General features: G+C 54.0%; 3 protein-coding genes across 3 annotated transcripts in view; 1 reads left to right on the top strand and 2 right to left on the bottom strand.

Moving 5' to 3' along the window:
* Window positions 1-1386: 1386 nt before the first annotated feature.
* On the bottom strand, window positions 1387-4363 carry RRAD (RRAD, Ras related glycolysis inhibitor and calcium channel regulator). Its single transcript, XM_004371513.1, has 4 exons — window positions 3997-4363; window positions 3260-3333; window positions 2927-3131; window positions 1387-1893 (listed from the first exon to the last, which is right to left on the bottom strand). The coding sequence occupies exons 1-4, from the start codon at window positions 4358-4360 to the stop codon at window positions 1616-1618; spliced, it is 921 nt and encodes a 306-aa protein (XP_004371570.1). The 5' UTR covers window positions 4361-4363; the 3' UTR covers window positions 1387-1615.
* Window positions 4364-10743: 6380 nt separating this feature from the next.
* CIAO2B (cytosolic iron-sulfur assembly component 2B) lies at window positions 10744-13271 on the bottom strand. Its single transcript, XM_004371512.2, has 5 exons — window positions 13077-13271; window positions 12839-12918; window positions 12467-12592; window positions 11936-11981; window positions 10744-11463 (listed from the first exon to the last, which is right to left on the bottom strand). The coding sequence occupies exons 1-5, from the start codon at window positions 13249-13251 to the stop codon at window positions 11366-11368; spliced, it is 525 nt and encodes a 174-aa protein (XP_004371569.1). The 5' UTR covers window positions 13252-13271; the 3' UTR covers window positions 10744-11365.
* A 1090-nt stretch (window positions 13272-14361) lies between these two features.
* CES2 (carboxylesterase 2) overlaps window positions 14362-17909 on the top strand; it is a 10342-nt gene continuing 6794 nt past the window's right edge. Inside the window, 2 exon segments of the mRNA XM_004371511.1 lie at window positions 14362-14455; window positions 15344-15350. Of these exon segments, the coding sequence (XP_004371568.1) occupies window positions 14387-14455; window positions 15344-15350 (76 nt within the window). The 5' untranslated portion in view covers window positions 14362-14386.

Below are 17909 nucleotides of genomic sequence, written 5' to 3'. Positions count from 1 at the left end.
ACCACGTCCTCCACCCGCCTCAAGGTATGTTAAAGGGGCTGTGGTGGAGAGAAGCAGCAGTTTGAGCAGTTAACACTGCCGTGGGGGGCATGTGGGTTAGTCTCAGAGGTACCCCCCCCACACACGCACTGAGAAGGAGCTGTAATCAGGGATCTAATCAGGTTGTGAGGGCTGCCAGGGACTGTGGAATGAATTAATTGAACTAATAAAGGAGTGTGTGGACCCTGTCCTGGAACCTTCTCAGAAGCTCTCTCCCACCTTGCCCCAGACTGCTCCAGGTTTTAGAGATGGGAAGATCTGGATACCAGACCCCATTCAGCCACTTCCTACCCATAGGATATCGGGCAAGTGCTCCCATTTTCCATCTGCCATCATCAAATAGGGATACTCATTCCTGAAACCTTGTAAATAAACTCCTGGCAAGCCCCCTGTGCTAAGAAGGGCTAGGGGCCACGGAGACCCCTCTTGGAGTGAGGGTGGGTGGGGAGACATGCACGCCTCCAGCTACATGTGTGCCCACCTTCCTACACAAACGCAAGGCCTCTCATTCAAGACAGGGTGGGCTCAACTGAGCTGTTCCTGCCAGGACCCAATTGGCTAATGCTGAGCATGGGATGTTCTGGTTTGGTGGGCCACTCATCGTGGAAAGAAAAGTGCCATCCTGAGTCAAGTTCGCCAGGGCATGCCTCCCTCATTCCCACCCTTAGGCCAACCAGCCACCTCCTTCCCCAGCTGGGAAGTCTCTGAAGTCTTCCACAGCCACCCGACCTCGGCTGATTCCCAGGCCCTCAGGAGGGAGCAGGGCAGAGTCACCAGTCCAGGAGCTTGTCTGGCTGTGAGATGAGAGGCAGGACCATGGGCCCCTCACACTGCCTCAGTTTTCCTTATGTGCAGGGGGATGACTGGAACCCTCTATTCCCTGGGCAGTGCCAGGCCCCAGTGCAGAAGGAAAAGGACCTGGATAGCAGGGGCCAGGAGGGGTTTGTGTCTCCTCCTGCTGTTTCCACCCTCAACCAGGTCTGGCCCCATGCTGTGCCCTCTGCCCCAGCTGCCTAGGCCCAGGCCCAAATATTAGGACAAAGCCACACACCAGGGTGGGGCAGCAAGCCCTCATCCCTCAACTTTGGAAAACTTTCCTGTTCCTGCAGCCCCCAGATGGGAGGAAACACAGAGTCGACAGCCCTGATCTATCAGGAAATAGTCTTTATTACAAAAATCTGCATGTAAACAAATAGCCACCGCACTGAACAGCCTCCTTCCTGGACGTGCACACCACAGGTGTGGACAAGGGCAGAAGTCACAGTCAGCTCCCACACACGGGCCTGTTTTCACCCTGGCCAGAGAGGCAGGCTGCCCTACCAGCTGGGCTCAGGCCTCTGCCTTGGGGCATACATGGGCCTGCACACACTTCTCTGTGGGCCCAGCCCTCACTGGCCTCTGGGGGCCACATCCCCGGGCATCACCGTCTGTCCATGACTGGGAGGTGGGGGATGCCCGACTGGCAGTTCTGAGGGGTTCAGAGACTGAGACAGCCCTGAGGCATCTAGGGCGGCTTGGCTGGACCGGCCCACCAACCCGCCCATCTGTCTGCCCACTGCAGTGAGTGCTGTGGGGCCTAGAGAACCGAGAGGTCATGGCAGGACTTGGACTTGGCGCGAAAGGCCATCTTGCGGCTGTTGCGCGCTACTATGCGGCCCAGGAAGCGCTTCGCCTTCTTGCCAAGGCTCTCTCGTCGCCGGGTACCCGCCTGCCGCCGTGCATTTGCCTCTTTGCTGTCCCTGCGAAGGCGTATCTGGCGCACGACACCCTCAAACAGTGCCTGGACGTTGTGGTGCAGCGCGGCCGATGTTTCAATAAACTTGCAGTCGAAGACCACGGCACAGGCCCGGCCCTCTGGTGTGGGTGGGCATAGGCAAGGGCAGTGAACAAAAAGGTGGGTGGGTGAGAACTCACTTCATGGCTAGGGTCCTCCCCAGAAACACAGAGACCCCAGGTCCTATACTGAGGGTTCCGGGCACTGCTGGGCCATTCATCAGGCAGAACATGCCTACGTTCAGGGAGTCCACAAAGTGGTGACTGAAAAAGGAGACTCGTTTATTGAAATAACTTGGTGTCTGCTATTTAAACAGGAGATCTGGTGGTGAAATCGTTAAGCACCTGGCTGCTAACTGAAAGGTTGGCGGTTAGAACCCTCCAGTTGCTCTACAGGAGAAAAGACTCTAGTGATCTGCTCCCATAAAGATTACAGCCTAGGAAACACTATGGGGCAGTTCTACTCTGTTATACAGGGTTGCTAGAAGTAGGAATCAACTCAAAGGCACACAACAACAGCTATTTAAACAGAAGTGCCACAGTAGTCAACACAGGAAAAGGAGAATTGTTTTGGACCGCCTGGTGCCTGTTTTATGCTTTGGTCTTACACTGTGATGAATGATCCAGTTGAATGGGGGACAGGGAAGGGAGGCAATATCAATAAGTCACTGCTAGATTTCTGAGGTGCTCAGTCCTGGAGCCCACAGAGGAGGATTCTGAGCCCGAGAGGGGAGGGTTCTCGCCATGGTGAAGCACACCCCAAGACTGGCCTAGCCTGGAACCCCAGGCTCTGACCTCCTGGTCTGGTTCCCTGCACTCTCCTCACCCCTCACCTGTCAGGCCAGGGCCAAAGAGGATAACAGAGGAGAGCCCTGAGGTGCCCCAGCGCAGCACCCAACAGTGTCCACCTTCCCTGTCACACTCGGCCTTCCCCAGTCTAGCCTTTGGGAGACTTGCCGGTGGGCAGCAGGTGCCCCTCCTCCCCCGAGCTTTCTTCCTGGACATTTTTAGCCACTAATGGTCCCCAGGGACTCAAGCTGAGCCAAGACTGACTGGACCACATTCCAGCCAGGATCTCCCTCCCTCTCCAACAGGCACTCCCCTCCCTGCTCACCATCCACGGACACCTCACGAGAGCGCACCAGGTCGCTCTTGTTCCCCACGAGGATGATGGGTACGTCGTCTGTCTGCCTCACCCGCCGCAGCTGAACCCGCAGCTCTGAGGCCTTCTCGAAGCTGCCCTTGTCTGTCACAGAGTACACGATGACATATGCATCCCCCATGGCCATGCAGTGGCCAGGCAGCCAGCGGTCCCCGTCCTGGGGAACACAAATACAGTCCTGTCCAGCAGTCCCTAGGCCCCAGACCCAAGCCTGTCACTCCCAGCAGGCCCCTACCCCCAACCCACCTCTCCTGCCTCTGCCCTGGGTCTCAGCCTGCATCCTACCTGCTCCCAAATGTCATAGACGAGGAGGGAGGCCTCTTCTCCGTCCACCATGATAGAGCGATCATACGTGTGCCCTAAGCAGAAGACCAGTAGCCAGGTTACCTGCTGGATGCCCTGTTTTGGTCACTTCCTCCAGCTCCTCCCCAGAGTCCTCAGTCTTCCCCCACTTACAGATGGCTGCCATGTGTCTCCTGACCCTGGGCAATACATGAGGGCAGGCAGACAGAAGTGACAGGGCCAGGAAGTGGGGGATAGGGGGCATGGTGTGCCTGTCCTCCACCAAGACACCTTCCCCAAGCTAGCAATGTCCACTGCTCCCTACCCTCCTGCTGCCTAGGCCCAGAAGTGGCTCTGACCACAGTGACCTAAGTTAGGACTGAGAACATCACATCCCTCTGGGAGCCCTAAGTGACCAGGACTCCTCCCCTAGGAATTCCCTCTGGCAGAATTCCTGCTGACCCTGGCTGGGGGGATGTCCTGTCCTCACCCTTACCCCCATCCCACAGAGAGGTCATATGGGAGCACTGCACCATTTACTCTGGGAATTTCTTCCCCTACCAAGGGCTAGGAGTCCCTTCTCCCTTACTTTCCCCATCTGTAAAACGGGTGGGGAGAGGCCTGCTTCTGAAAGTGTCTCAGAATCCCATGTATTTGTCACTTTTAAGTCCAGGTCCCCAATCCCATGGCTCCCAGTCTGCCCATGGGATCTTTCCTCCCCTACCTGCCTAGCCCTTTACCTGCGACCTCCGCCTCAGGTCCCTCCTCTACGCCACCAAAGATGTGGGCCAGAGTGCTCTTGCCCACGCCAGGCGCCCCCAGCAGCAACACCTTGTACACGCTCTCGTCTGAGTCGCTGCCCCCCGAGCTAAGGGAGTCAGAGGAGCCCTCTGGCCCGTCCAGCCTTGGACCCTGGGCCTCGGTCCCGGCCGCTGCTAGGGCGCCCGGAGCCAGCGCCGCCTGCAGGTCGCGCTCGTCCACCGGCATGCTTCGGCGGTGCAGAGGGGGCGCCGGGCCCCAGGGTGTGCTGCCCCGACGGCGCTCGCGCTCCAGGCCTCCGCCGCGGCTCCCGCCTGCTCCGCTGCCTCCTCCATTCAGGGTCATCGCGTCCGGCGCTCTCTGAGAAGCCGAGAACCAGGATGGCCGCGTAAGTTGCGGTTTCGATGGAGTGGGAGGCCGGACCCCGGACGCGCCGGCCCAACGCAGAGTCAGGCAAGATGCTCGGTGCCAAGGGTCAGCCGCAGTCCCCTCTCAACCGTGAGGATCCTTGAGCCCCGACTGATGGCCCCTCCCAGCGTGGCCCATCCCTACGCAACCCAGACGGTGCGGCCATCGCCCTCCGCCCCCTACTCCGCCAGGACACTCACCCACTCGCACGCGCGGTCAGGACTCGGACCTGGGCTCGGACACAACCCGCTCGCAGCCCTGGGCTAGGACGCTTGGACGCTCGCCGCTGCCGCTGCCGCTGCCTTCTCACCCGCGCTGGGTCCGGGCTCCAGCGCTGCCTATTTAAGCCTCCGCCCGCCCCCGCCCGCCCCCGCCCGCCCGGGTCTTAGCCGCCGTCCGCGCTGATGCGGGGGCTGACGGGGGCTGAAGTGTCTGTCCCCCCAGCCCAGGGGAATCCCCACCCTTCTTCTAGGACCTATGACCCACCAAGACCCCACCCCCCGCCAGGGGTGAGCAGCTGCCTGGAAACACAGCCTCCCCCTACCCCCCACCCCCCGCAGACTCCTGGGTCTGAGTGGGGTGGGGGAAAGGAGGGGGTAAGGAAGGGGAGGAGAGGCGGGAAGGAGGAAGTGTGTAAATGGAGCAGGGAGGCTGTCATGTTTGATGGTGGGGGGGGAAGCAGCGGGTGGTGGAGAGGCTTTGGGACCAGCCCAGGGCGGTAACTCCCCACTGGGGAAGATGTGGCCTGGCCCTTTAAGAGTGAATTCTCCTTTCCCTCTCCCCCAAGCCTGGCCTGTTGCCCAAGTCCTACTGGAGGGGAAGAGTTGAGTTACAAGATGCATGAAGACTTCACCCTTCTCTGCCCATGACACCCACTGCCCACCCACCTAGACCTCAAGTAGGGGTCCTAAATCCAGGCATCTAGCCTCAACATCTGTCCTTCCCATCGCCTCCACCTCGTGAGGAATTGAAGATTCTTCCTGCTAAGCTTACCCTTTAGGGTGAGGGTTGGCGTTACCCCATGAGCCCCCGGGGGCCCTTGGAGGGCCGCTTGGAGGGGACAAGGGAGAGAGGCCCTTTGGCAGTGCGTTGCAGGTGGAGGTAGCTGCTTGAGTTCTGAGGAAGGGACATCAGTGAAGGGAAAGGATGAACTCAGTCTCCGCTTGCCTGCCCCGCCACCCCCAAGCAGCTGCCTGCAACTTTGCTAAAAATACCTGGCCCTGGCCCTGCCCCTGGTCATTCTGCTTCTGGGCTGGAGGTTGCCCAGAGCTGGGGAAATCCAGGCAGACGGGAGCTGGATGCCAACAGGAGCAGATGGGGCTGGGGCTGGACCAGGGTCAGGACTAGATCCAGCCACTTCAGTCTTCACTGTCTCCCTCCTTCCCTCTAGCTCCAGGCTAGGCCTGCTGTCCAGGGCCTGGAGGTTCAGACTCTCACCCAGGAGGGGCATAGAGGCAGAGCATGGTCAAGGGGAGGGGTGGGTCTCAGCTACCACTTGATGCCACCACTGCCCAGAGATCACTCCCCTCAGACCTAGGATGGGGGCTGGGAGCACGGTGGGGGGTGGGGGTGGGGTAGGGGGGATGCAATAGGGAGGCTTGGTTTTTAGTCCTGGCTCTGCCTCCAGCCTGCTGGGTTTTGCCTCCCTCCCAGCCTTTGGATGCCCATGACCTACTACCCCCTGCTCATCTCTGGGCTGTATGAGGATTAGGAGCAGACAGGCTGTGAGGTGCTTTGTGATAGGGACCTGTCAGACTCTGAAGTTTATGACAAATATGGCAGAGGACACCACGTGGGGCTCAGGTGACATCAAGGATGGACTCCAGGTTGCCATAGAGACCTGGGCAGGGCTTTCTGGCTGCTACATCAGTTTCCTTAGTAACACCTAAGAGGGCCTTGAAGTAAGGAGGGCCTGGCTGGGTAAGCGCTAGGGGAACTCATGTGGGCCCCTGTTGTTCTTGGCAGTACCTATCAAGGTAGGCAAGGGCTGGGCTGAGGGGTGTCCTGCCCATTTGTGTTCTTTCCATGGTCCTGGGAGTCTTGGAGGACCTGGGCACCCTATGCTAGCTCTGGTCTCCTAGACAAAGTCCAGCGAGAAGAGGGAGTGGTAGGCCAGGCCTCCTGTCAGAGGACAAAGCCTCAAGGGCCAGCAAACCCCTCCCATCGGGAATCCTGTCAGGGCTGTTTATGTGCCCCCATTCACCCAACTCCACACCTGGCCTTGCCGCTGAAAAGAGCCCAAGGAGTTGGGCAGAGGGTGGGTGTGGGGGGTAGCTGTGGCTTTTCTCAGCAGGGGCCATGCAAGGAAACCAGGCTGGGTTTCCCCTGCAGTAATCTGAGCTCTTGACCTCAGCAGTGTTTCTTCATTGCCAAGGGAACTGCATCCACACAGGGCCACTCAGGCCCCAGGCATTCCGGCAGCTGGCTCAACAGGCCACAGAGATGCCCACCATGAGCCTAGCTATGGCCAGGGACCCCAGAGGCCAAGACCAGGACATGACCTTAAGACATCCGCCTCCCACCACATTGTCCTCCCAGCCTTCTGGGCTGAGCTTGGTTGCCCAGAAGGAGCAAATTGAGGCTAGAACACCCCTATGTCCAGGAGGGGAAAAGGGCATGAAGTTCCTGTGCCCTAAAGCTCCCCCTCCCTCCAGCCTCTGTGGACTCAGATAGTCCAGGCTTCAAATCCCAGCTCTGCCCCTTGCCGTTTCACCTCTGCTCATTTATTCTTTTTAAGCCTGTTTCCTCCTGTGTAGAACAGGAATAATAGTATCTTCTTAGGGTTGTCATGAGACAGAAATGACATGACACGCAGAGGTAAAGTGGTTCGCACAGGCCTGGCACATATAAGTATCTCAATAAAATCACTTCTATTATCATCATCATCCTTGGTTTGACTGGACAGAATTGGGTGAATCTATGGGTCCTCTCCTGCTTCTTCTCTCTAGATGTGACTCCAGGAGAAGGGCAGAGATCCCAGAAGTAATAGATACCGCCCCCATACCCATCTCCTCGCTATGGGATCCCACAACCTTCCCCCTCCCTCAGGTAGCAAAATGTTGCAGAGAACTTGGCTGGACTTCATTATCCCCACTCCTCCTCAGGCAACAGCCCCCATGCCCCAGGACCTCTGCCCTTGTATAAGACTCAATCCATCCATTCATTCCACTGAGCTGTGCCAGGCCCTTGTGCTGGGGACAGGATGATAAGTGACAACAGACAAACCCCATTTAGCTATGATTTGTTGTTCCAATTTTATAGACATGGTAACTGAGGTCTGAAAGGTCACAGGCCAGAAACAGCAGAGCCAGGCACACCTGGTAGTGGGTGTTTCAGGGGCCTAAAACTTTACTACCTTTCTATACCCGTGTCCTCAGACAGCAGCTGGAGTTCCAGAAAGCTCCCTGGGCACTGGCCCAGGATACACAGATGGTGTCCCTACAGGCAGCTAGGGGCCAGGCACCAATGAGTCAAGACTGACAAAGGGATGTGCCAGCTGTGGCATGAGCAGCTTGGTGTTTCTCGCCCACCGTGGACTGGATGTCAGGACCAGCTGAGTACCTCAGTGACCTGCCTTCCCCGTGAATCCTTCTCCCTGCAGCTGAACACAGACACCACAGCCACCTCAGACAGATTGGGGCTATCAGGTCAGAGGTGCACACATGGGCAGACCTGCAGGGAGAAGGCTGGTCAGAAAGGCTCCCTGGGTTCTGTGGGGCCCTAGTGGTCACCCTGCCTTCTGGCGTACTCAGTTTTCTCATCTGTGGAAATGGGGGGTATGATGCCAGGAAGATCATATGAGACAGGCCCAGCTCCATTTCAAATCTCCACACAGCGGTCCCAAGTGACTGCCATGACTAGCCCCATATCACAGATAAAGAAACTGTGACAAGGGCTGATGGCTTAACCTCTCTGAGCTTGGGCAGCCAGATCCAGAGCCTCACCCTTGGTCACTAGGTGAAGTCACTCTCTCCTGGGAGGGCAGATGGTCTTAGGACTTGGGAGGTAGGATGGGCCTAGCCTTCCATCAAGACAACAGCGCCCCCTGCCAGTAAGCAGTACCTACGAAGCTGGGTCAATTCCAACTCATAGAGACCCAGTAAGACACAGTAGAACTGCCCCACAGGATTTCCAAGGCTGTAAATCTTCAGGGAAGTAGACTGCCAAACCTTTCTTCCATGGAGCAGCTGGTGGGTTCAAAGCTGGTGAGTGCTTAGGTTCCTTTTTACTACCTAGCTAGAGGCCTTGGGGGAGTCAATTACTTATTCCTAAGTATTAATAATTACTTATTTCCTCACCTGCAGTGGCAATAATAAAGAATAGCAACTGCCACACAGGGCTGGATCAAAAATCAGCTGGCTAGATAAAATTTGTAAAGCCCGCAGCCTGATGCCCACTCTTAGGACCAGCTCAATGTTGTCAGCTGAGCTTCAAGAACAGACTTGCCAAGTTCCCGGGCTCCTTGCTGAGGTTTCTTGAGGCTTTTGCCTACAGTCACATCTGAGGCTCAGCAGGGATAGGGTCGGGCAGGGCAAAGCTTTGTCTTTTTTTTTTTTTAATTTTATTGTGGTAAAATATATGTAACAAAAAATTGCCATTTCAATCATTTTTAAGTATACAATTCAGTGTTATTAATTACATTCCCCATGTTGTACAACCATTTTACTTACCAGTTGCCAGCTGCCATCAAGTTGATTCCGATTCACGGCGACCTTGTGTGTGTCAGAGTAAAACTGTGCTCCACAGGGTTTTCAGTAGCTTAAGTTTTCAGAAGTAGATCACCAGGCCTTTTTGCCAAGGTGCCTCTGGGTAGACTCAAACCTCCAACCTTTCCGTTAGTAGCCAAGCACATTAAGTGTTGTGCAACCATCACCACTACCTATTTCTAAAAGTTTTTTCATCACTCCAAACAGAGGAAGTTCCCATTCCCCAATCCCCCCAACCCCTGGGAACTACTGATCAACTTTTCTCTCAAAATATTTGGCTATTCAAGAGATTTCATATAAATGGTGTCATACAATATTTGTTCTTTTGTGTCTGACTTATTTAACTCAGCATAATGTTTTCAGGGCTTATCCATGTTGTAATATTATCAAAATTTCGTTTCTCTTCATGGCTGAATAATATTCCATTGTACAGATATACTTTGTTTATCCATTCGTTGACAGACGCTTTGGTTGTTTTCACCTTTTGGCTGTTATGAATAATGCTACAAGGAACACTGGTGTACACATATCTGTTTAAGTCCCTGCTTTCAAGTCTTTTGGTTGTAACTAGGAATGGAATTGCTGAGCCCTGGTGGGGCAGTGGTTAAAGAGCTTGGCTGCTAACCAGAAGGTCCGCCGTTTAAATCCACCAGCTGCTCCTTGGGAACTCTATGGGGCAGTTCTGCTTTGTCCTATAGGGTCACTATAGGGGCCCTGGTGGCACAGTGGTTAAGAGCTACGGTGAATTATGGCAAGCTACACCTGCTGACCAAAAGGTCGGCAATTCGAATCCACCCACCACTTCTTGGAAACCTACGGAGTTCTACCCTGGCCTATAGGGTCACTGAGTCGGAATTGACCCGACAGCAGTGGGTTTTATGGTAATTTTGTGTTTAATTTTTGAGGGACCACCAAATTCTTTTCCACAGTGGCTGTATCATTTTACATTCCCACCAGCAATGCACAAGGGTTCCAATTTCTCCACATCCTTGCAAACACTTACATTTTTCTGTTTTAATAATAGAGGGCAAGGCTTCTTATTATCTCCCACCTACTCACAAAGAAAGAAAATGAGGCAGGGAATCATGGCTACAGGGCTCCTAACTGGCTGAGCCAAGGTCTAAGTCCCACAGTATGTCCTGGTAACCAACTGTGCCAGGGAGAGGCAGGCCCCAAACCCGAGTACATGACTTCATGGTGCTGAGCTGGGGTGACACACATCTCTGAGGGGACTAATGAAGAGGGTGCCTATTGTGCCTTTCAACAGAGAAATCTGATGTCAGTGCCTTGACCAGGGGACTGGACTGAGCATCACCAATGGTGGGATAAGCTGGTATCACAACCCTACCAGTAGATGCTAAAGGACACATACAACCCTGGACAAGGTTCTCAGCAACAACAAAAATTCAAGCCTGAACTCAACCAGGCCTTTAGAGCAACTTCCAGTTTATAGGAGACACTGAGGACAAAGGAACAAATTAGAAGAATGTGGTACTGCTCCAGGATAACTGGCCAGGACTTGCCAGGAAAGACAAAAACGGTGGGGGAGGGGGCAGGCAATTTTAAGAGATTCAAGATATTTAACAACCAAATGATACATATGAGCCTTGATTGGAGCCTGATTTAAAAAAAAAAAAAAAGGAAAAAAATGATGAATGACATTTTGGGGAAGTGCGAATTTGGCCTGGTTATTAGTGCGCTGGGGAATTGCTGATTTTTTGGCCAGATAACAGAATTGCAGTTATACACGGTTACTCTCAGGAGACACAGGACGAAGTACTCAGAAGTGAAGGGTCACGTCTCTGCAGCTTACTCTCACATCTATTTATACATATACACATAAACAAAGCAAATGTTACAACATGGTAACAACAGTTGAATCTAGGTGGTAGGTATACAGGTGTGTTTACTACACTCTTCTTTCAATTTTTTTGTATACTTGTAACTTTTCCTAATCAAAACATTCAAAGACATTTTAAAAAATAAACTGGACCTGCACTTCATCAACCCACCTTGTACAAGCACTCACTATCACCACCCCCTCCCAAGCCCTGAGTGACCCCACCAAGATGAACGACTCTAAAGCATGCTGGGAAATGAATATAAATTAAGGGTTTATTACAAAATGCAAAATGTTAGTTTCTCATTGTCAGTGATTCAAAAAAACAAGGCCACAAGCCCTGGTTGGAGCTGGAACCAGGACATGAGTGTGCAGGCTGGGGGCCAAAAGCCAGGTTCAGGAGCGGGCTGACAGGCACTGGTTCACAACCTCCAGTAGGTGGGTGTTCTCTAGGGCTGCTGCTACCCGCTCCTTATCTGCAAGCTGCTTATTCACTGGGTGGGAGGGAGAGTGAGGAAGACAGGGTCAAAGCCAGGCTCTGGCTAGGCTGCTTGCCAGCCACACCTCTGAGCCTTGGAATAGGTTATTCCTCCACTAACAAGGCCTTTCTTCCCAGGACCCCAAGCCTCAATAAGGCTACCCTGGCCACCAGTGCTCACACTATCTCACCTTCTGGGGACCCCTCCCACCCGGTTGCTCATGCCTGCCTCATGTGTTCCTGAAGCCTGACACACTCTGGTCTTGTGGAATATGGGGGGGCAGGGAGGGGGGAGTAGGAAACAGTAAACACAAGAGATTCAAGTCAGGCCAGCTTCAGTCTGAGTTGCCATCTCCACCGAAGAGTCTGTGGCAATTTCACCCACCCAAGCTTCCCTGGATCTTCTCTCACAAACCACCATGGTAAAAGGGAAGCCTCAAAGAGCTTAGAACCCTGGGCCAATGCCCTCACCGCCAGCCCGCGCTCACCTGCATGCTCCGAGGCATGGGTCCCTGGTGTAATGTGCACATCCATCTGAGAGAGAGATAGCAAGGGCCTGAGCACACACCTACTTATCCATCCTATTTCTCCCCCGCCCCCGCCCTCTTCCCCCACCCTCAGTCATCACCTCCAGTGATCCTTCCTCCTAATCAGCCTCTGGACTCTGGCCCTACCACTACACCCCAAACCTACTCACAGCTCCTCAGCTCTACCAAAGAATCAGTCAACCACTATTGACTTTCATCACCTGCCTGTGCCCCAACCCTGCTCCAAATCCATCTACAGCTCCCCACTACCCTACCTGCCACACTCACTACTTTTCTGCACTTTCCAGCTCAGGCCTTTATTCTTGCTGTTCCATTCACTTAGAAACCCTCCTCCTAGTTTCATCATCTCTGCTAGCTGGGATCCTTCCAGGCCCCAGTGATGTCTTCTCCATCTTCATGCTCTCTGTGTCCGCCGCCTCAGTAGCAGACCCTCATGCTTGCCCCACCCGTGGGGTAGGGTGAAACGCTGACCTTGAAACGCTGGGGAAGAGATCGAAGAAGCTTAACCTTGATGGAGAGGCCAATAAGGGTGGCCATGCTGCAGTGCGGAATTGTGGGTGTGAAGGCCACTGCCACGGTGCTCTCCGGGTCGCTCACCTGGTGTGGGAGATGTAAAGGGTCACCGTTTTCCCAGCGAAGGCCTCCTCTTCTTAGTTTGTTGGTTTGGCAAATCGTCTAATCTTTATGGGCCTTCGTTTCCTCATTCATAACACTGACACAACAAATTCCCCTCCCAGAGATTCCCCGAGATGAGCTGAGAGAATGTCAGCCTCTCATTCACAGCTCAGCCTTTCTGACTATTCCCAAACAAGTCGCTCCCCTTGGACTCTCTAAGTGACTAACCTGAACCCGGACTTGCTCCACTACGTTCAATTCCTCCAGCGTCAGTGGATGCTCCGGGTCATTGATTGAGCGAATCAGATGTGGCAAGTGAAGGAAAAGGAACTCTGTGTCTCTGCCCACTTCAGGGCCCTTCGCCAGGTGTACCCTGCCCTGGTACTGCTACTCCGACCGCTGGACACCATATCGCCCTCCCTCCCAGGCCCCCAAGAACCCGCTCCCGTCCAGCAGCGGCGGATATCGAAGATCTCGCGCGCGTCGATGCTGTCGGGAACCTGCTCGTCCTCCTCGCCGGCGGTTACGGGCCGCTCCCCAGAACGCTCGTAGATGAGGGGGTTAGCGTTCTCCAGAGGACCGCCCGCCATCCCGCCGCCGCCGCCCACCATCGCGGAATTGCGGCGGGCCACAGTGGGCATGCACTTCCGCTCGGAACGGCGCACTTCCGGCGAGAGGGAAGGGGGCGTGGCGTGACGACGGGATCGCGGGAGGGACATGCAACGCCTTCGGGTTGGGGAGGGGCTGTAGCTTCCGCGTGCAGCCTACGCAGACCTAAAAAGCTGTGGATCGCTGGAGCAGAGGTGTGAAGATGGGACTTAGCGGCCCTGCGTTCTGCGAGCCCTTTGGAGCCTAGAACACCAAGGCCAAGGCTGGTTCTCAGAGGGCACTAAGGGCCAGTCTGAAGTTAAGCCAGTCATATCCTCAGACAACACTTCCTCCGGGAATTTTTTGCTGCCCCTCAGGCAGGAGAGCGCTCCCATGCTCAGGGTTGCCGCTATCCTTGCGCGGTTCCCAGCGTTCCGGAATCTCCTGGTGACGCGCCTGCCTCCCTCGCTGCCCTGAGGGCCGGGTAGTGCCCGGTTGCCCTGCGGGCGGGATAGCAGGCGTTCGATAAACGTTATCAAATGAATAAATGAGGGCTCCTTGAGATAAGAAGTACCACAGTCACGTGCGCGTTTGAAAAGGAGGGCGGTCCGCGGAGACCCTCAGACAAGGGAGGGTAAGGGGTTGAGGGACCAGGAAGAGGGCACCCAGGAAGCTATGAGTCCTTGAAACGCAAGGAGGAGCTTTCTAAATAAAGGGCAGTCACACCTCCCTATCTCTGCTCATGCCGTTCCCTTCACCCCAACGAAGATCGTTCCCATTTCTCCATCTGTGGAAATCTTGATTGTGCACCTCCTCAGGGAAGCCCTCCTGGGTTCCCCAATCATAGCTTACTGCTCCCTCCTCGCTTGACCCCCCAACACCTTCGTCGGGCCTGTGATTACATGGACAGTGAACTTACTGACTCCAGGTTTGAGGAGAGGGTTCCTGGTACGGAGGAGGGCCTGCAGAAGCCAACTGGCCCCTCCTAAAGGGCCCACTGGGGCCCGGGCGGCCCACGCCCGCTCGGCCTTGGCCTGCTCAGCCCTGCTCTCCAGCATCCCGACCTTTTCCCCCGACCCACCCAGGACGCCCGTCCTCCTCCCAGCCCAGTCCAAACTCCGGGGCCAGGCGCTGCCCCTGGGTGAAAGCAGCTGGCCCGCCGGCAGCAGAAAGAATCTGCAAGCAACCATGCGGCTGGATTCGCTGAGTGCGCGGCTGAGCGCCGTGGTCTGTGGGCTCCTGCTTCTCCTTGTCCTGGCCTGGGATGAGGCTCTGTGGGGGGCGGATGGAGCCAGGCTGGATGTGTCAAACTCTGCAGAGGCACTACCTGAGGCTGGGGGAGGGAAGGCGCCCGGGGAGGTTGGAGCTTGCCGGACCGAACGACCGCCTAGGGTGGGCCTGCTGAGGCGCAGAGAGGGTGGGGTTGCCCGAGGCCGCACAGCACTGAGGGGCGAGCCCCACCGAGGGGCGCCCGGGTGGGTCAGCAGCCTGGGGCCAGGGGGGTACGTTTCCCTCTTGTATTGTAGCTGGAGCCGGCTCTGCCGGAGAGTAAGAACAACAGTAACAGTAATAATAATACCTCTTCCCGCCGTTTGTTGAGCTCTGAGTCTGTTGCATCCTTAAGCGAGAGGCGCGCGCCGGGACCCGCTGTCTCCCCCTCCCCAGGAGTCCCAGCCAAGGTGGTTATTGGGTGCCATCGAGTGGATTTCGACCCCATGTGACAGAATAGAACTGCCCCCCCAGAGTTTTCTTGGCTTTAATCTTTATGGGAGCAGATCGCCAGGTCTTTCTCCCTCAGAACCGCTGAGTGGGTTCGAACCTTTTGGTTAGCGGCGCTTAAGTCCAGCCAAGGTTACCGGTTGCCGTGGAGTGGATTCCGACTCATAGCGACCTTAGAGGACAGAGTAGAACTGCCCTATAGGGTTTCCAAGGAGCGGTTGGTGGATTCGAACTGCCGACTTTTGGGTTAGCAGCCTTAAGCTCTTAACCACTGCACCACCAGGGCTCCCCAGTCAAGGTTACTGATTCTAATTCAACATCGAGGAATCGGACACAGAGAAGACCCGGGGCGAGGGATCCTAGAGCCGGTCCGGGAGGCTGCCTGCTTTGTCCCTCTTCCCACCCTACACGTTGGCGTGGGGAGAGGGCACAGGTGGCCTCCAGGGCAGAGATGATCGTACGTTGTGCCTGCTCCGCTCTTCCCAGGACACGACCTCCCGGCCCTTAGCAAAAGCTCTGGCCATGCAGACACTGTTCAGAGGGCGCCCTCACTTCCTCCACCCTCTCTCGCCACTCGTAATACTCTTATCCGACTCCAGAATCTGCCCAGGAGTCGTCCACATTCAGCCCTCCTCCATAGCTCACCCTTGAGGGGCTTCAGTCCGGACTGGACTCTGAGAGGCCGAGGGGACCTTCTAAGCATGAGGGTAGCGAAGGTAACGAGCGCCCAGGGGCAATCTCTAAATTGCGTCCCTCCCCCCAATGTCAAGATGAATAGATGTTGATAGCTGCGACTCAGTCAGCAGAAACGCCTTCCTCTCTCTTGTCTGACTGTCTCAGTCAGGCGCCTTTCATATTTGTGGCGCCTCCGAATGTCATTCCGCAGCTCCTGGCGCCCGCTTAGACTTGCGCCCGCGGCAAGTGCCCCGCCTCCCCCCGCCCGCCCTACTGCCAACCCCACCCTGCTTCACCTCTGACTCCTAAGCACGAACATCTGCCCGGCTTCCCTGCCGCTTTCCTTTGAAAGTATTTTGCATTAGACTCAGTTCAGAAAGAATATTTGACAAGGTGTAAGAGCGCACAAGTGGTGGGGCCGACCCTCTCGTGTCCCACCCAGTCCTGGTCCCTCCACAGGGTCCCCACACACAGCCCAGGAGTTCACCCAAGAAAGAATGTGTGCGTGCTCCATTAGTTTTCACCTAAATGGTAGCAAACCTCCCCCTTTCCCAGGGCTGGGCTTTTCCACTTCCTGGGAGAGAGACCTTCCCACACCTTTACTGGTAGAACTTTCTCACTGCTCAATGGAAGGGCTTCTCTTCAAGGATGAAGTTGTTGATAGGTTGCAACTCATAGCAAGCATATGTACAACAGAACGAAACACTGCTGTGTTTCGTGCCATCCTCACAATAATTGCTTATGTTTGAGCCCATTGTTGCAGCCATTGTGTCAATCCATCTCATTGAAGGTCTTCCTTTTTTTTTTTGCTGACCCTCTACTTTACCAAGTATGATGTCCTTCTCCAGGGACTGGTTCTGGATAACATGTCCAAAGTACTGAGACGAAGTGTCATCATCCTTGCTTCTAAGGAACATTTTCACTGTACTTTTTCTAAGATAAATTTGTTCATTCTTCTGGTAGTCCATGGTATATTCAGTATTCTTTGCCAATACCAGAATTCTTCGGTCTTCCTTATTTATTATCCAGCTTTTGCATACGTATGAGGCAATTGAAAATACTATGGCTTGGGTCAGGCACGAGTCTGAATCAACTCCATGGTAATGGGGTGGGGGGATTAGGCACACCTTAGTCCTCAAAGTGACATCTTTGCTTTTTAACAGTTTGAAGAGGTCTTTTGCAGCAGATTTGCCCAATGCAATACATCCTTTGATTTCTTGACTGCTGCTTCCAGGGGTGAAGTAGCCACAGTGAATTACATGGACAGACATCACATCCCATCCAGCAGAGTTCTGTGTAGACAGCATATTGCTGAGAGAGGGGTGAGCCTTTCAATTTGAAAAGAGTTGCTAAATTGCCCTAATGGAGCCTGAGACTGGCCTCTTACTCTGGCCTCACCCACACCAGGGAGCACCAAACCTGTTAACAAACGTGTTTGTTATCAAATTTGTTATCTAGTAGGTGAAAGGTTGTTGTCAGGCACCATCAAGTCAGTTCCATAGGTGAAAGGTAGTAGCTCTGTGAGGCTGTTTTTTGTTTTTTACTTTTTATTTTGGAAGCATACTCAGGTAGAGAAAATAGTATAACAAACCCAATAGACCCATTACCCACCTTCAACAATTATTAAGACTCAGTCAAACTGGTTTTATCAGGGCTCCACCTGTACTTTGCAATACTGTAATTTCTTAATGTAATCAAATATCTACTCAAGTGTTCTTATTTCCCATATTGTCTGTTGTAGGGGAAAAACATCATAAAGTCTAGGAAAGCAAAAAGAAAGTTTTATTCAGCATATATTCAAAAAGGACAAAAGTGGGAAGCTGACAAGCATACTGCCAGAGCTAGAATGTCTGCCCAAATCCAAGAAAATATAACAGAAGAGACAAAAGTGGGAAAACGGACAAGTGTGCTGCTAGAGCCATGTCTGCCCGAGTCCAAAGAATATTACAGAATAGGCAAGAATGGGAAAACGGACAAGCATGCTGCCACAGCCATGTCTGCCCAAGTCCAAAGAATAGTTACAGACCCATCATTATATAATAACATTACAAATAGGCAAAACCACTGAAAGCTTAGCCTTTTTCACAGATTGGCTAGAAACTGTGATCCTACGTTTTGACAATCATTGGATTGGTACAAGTTTCAGTAAAGGTAGTCAGGAGGGTCTTCATTGGTCCAACAAATTTCTATTCACTAAATGCTAATAGAAAAAGAGAAGAGTAGAAAGTCTTTTGTGTTCTGTTTGATTGGCTTATGTGAAAAGTTCCCTAAAAGATATTTTCCAAGATTATCTTAGCTATTGTCTTTATACCTCAGG

This window comes from Trichechus manatus, unplaced genomic scaffold (genome assembly GCF_000243295.1).
Source record: "Trichechus manatus latirostris isolate Lorelei unplaced genomic scaffold, TriManLat1.0 scaffold00014, whole genome shotgun sequence".
In the NCBI taxonomy this organism is placed as follows: domain Eukaryota; kingdom Metazoa; phylum Chordata; class Mammalia; order Sirenia; family Trichechidae; genus Trichechus; species Trichechus manatus.
The sequence above is the reverse complement of the archived record's forward strand: the minus strand, read 5'-3'. Positions and strand labels throughout refer to the sequence as shown.

Bases quoted from the DNA above. Each gene is read 5' to 3' on its own strand.
- RRAD (XM_004371513.1), bottom strand. From the start codon at position 4,360: ATGACCCTGAATGGAGGAGGCAGCGGAGCAGGCGGGAGCCGCGGCGGA. The intron at 3,334-3,996 runs GTAAAGGGCTAG...TCTTCTGCTTAG, and splicing joins ACCTGAGGCGGAGGTCGCAG to GGCACACGTATGATCGCTCT. The intron at 3,132-3,259 runs GTAGGATGCAGG...TGTGTTCCCCAG, and splicing joins TCTATGACATTTGGGAGCAG to GACGGGGACCGCTGGCTGCC.
- CIAO2B (XM_004371512.2), bottom strand. From the start codon at position 13,251: ATGCCCACTGTGGCCCGCCGCAATTCCGCGATGGTGGGCGGCGGCGGC. The intron at 12,919-13,076 runs ATATCCGCCGCT...TTCACTTGCCAC, and splicing joins CGACGCGCGCGAGATCTTCG to ATCTGATTCGCTCAATCAAT. The intron at 11,982-12,466 runs GTCAGCGTTTCA...TCTCTCTCTCAG, and splicing joins CTCTTCCCCAGCGTTTCAAG to ATGGATGTGCACATTACACC.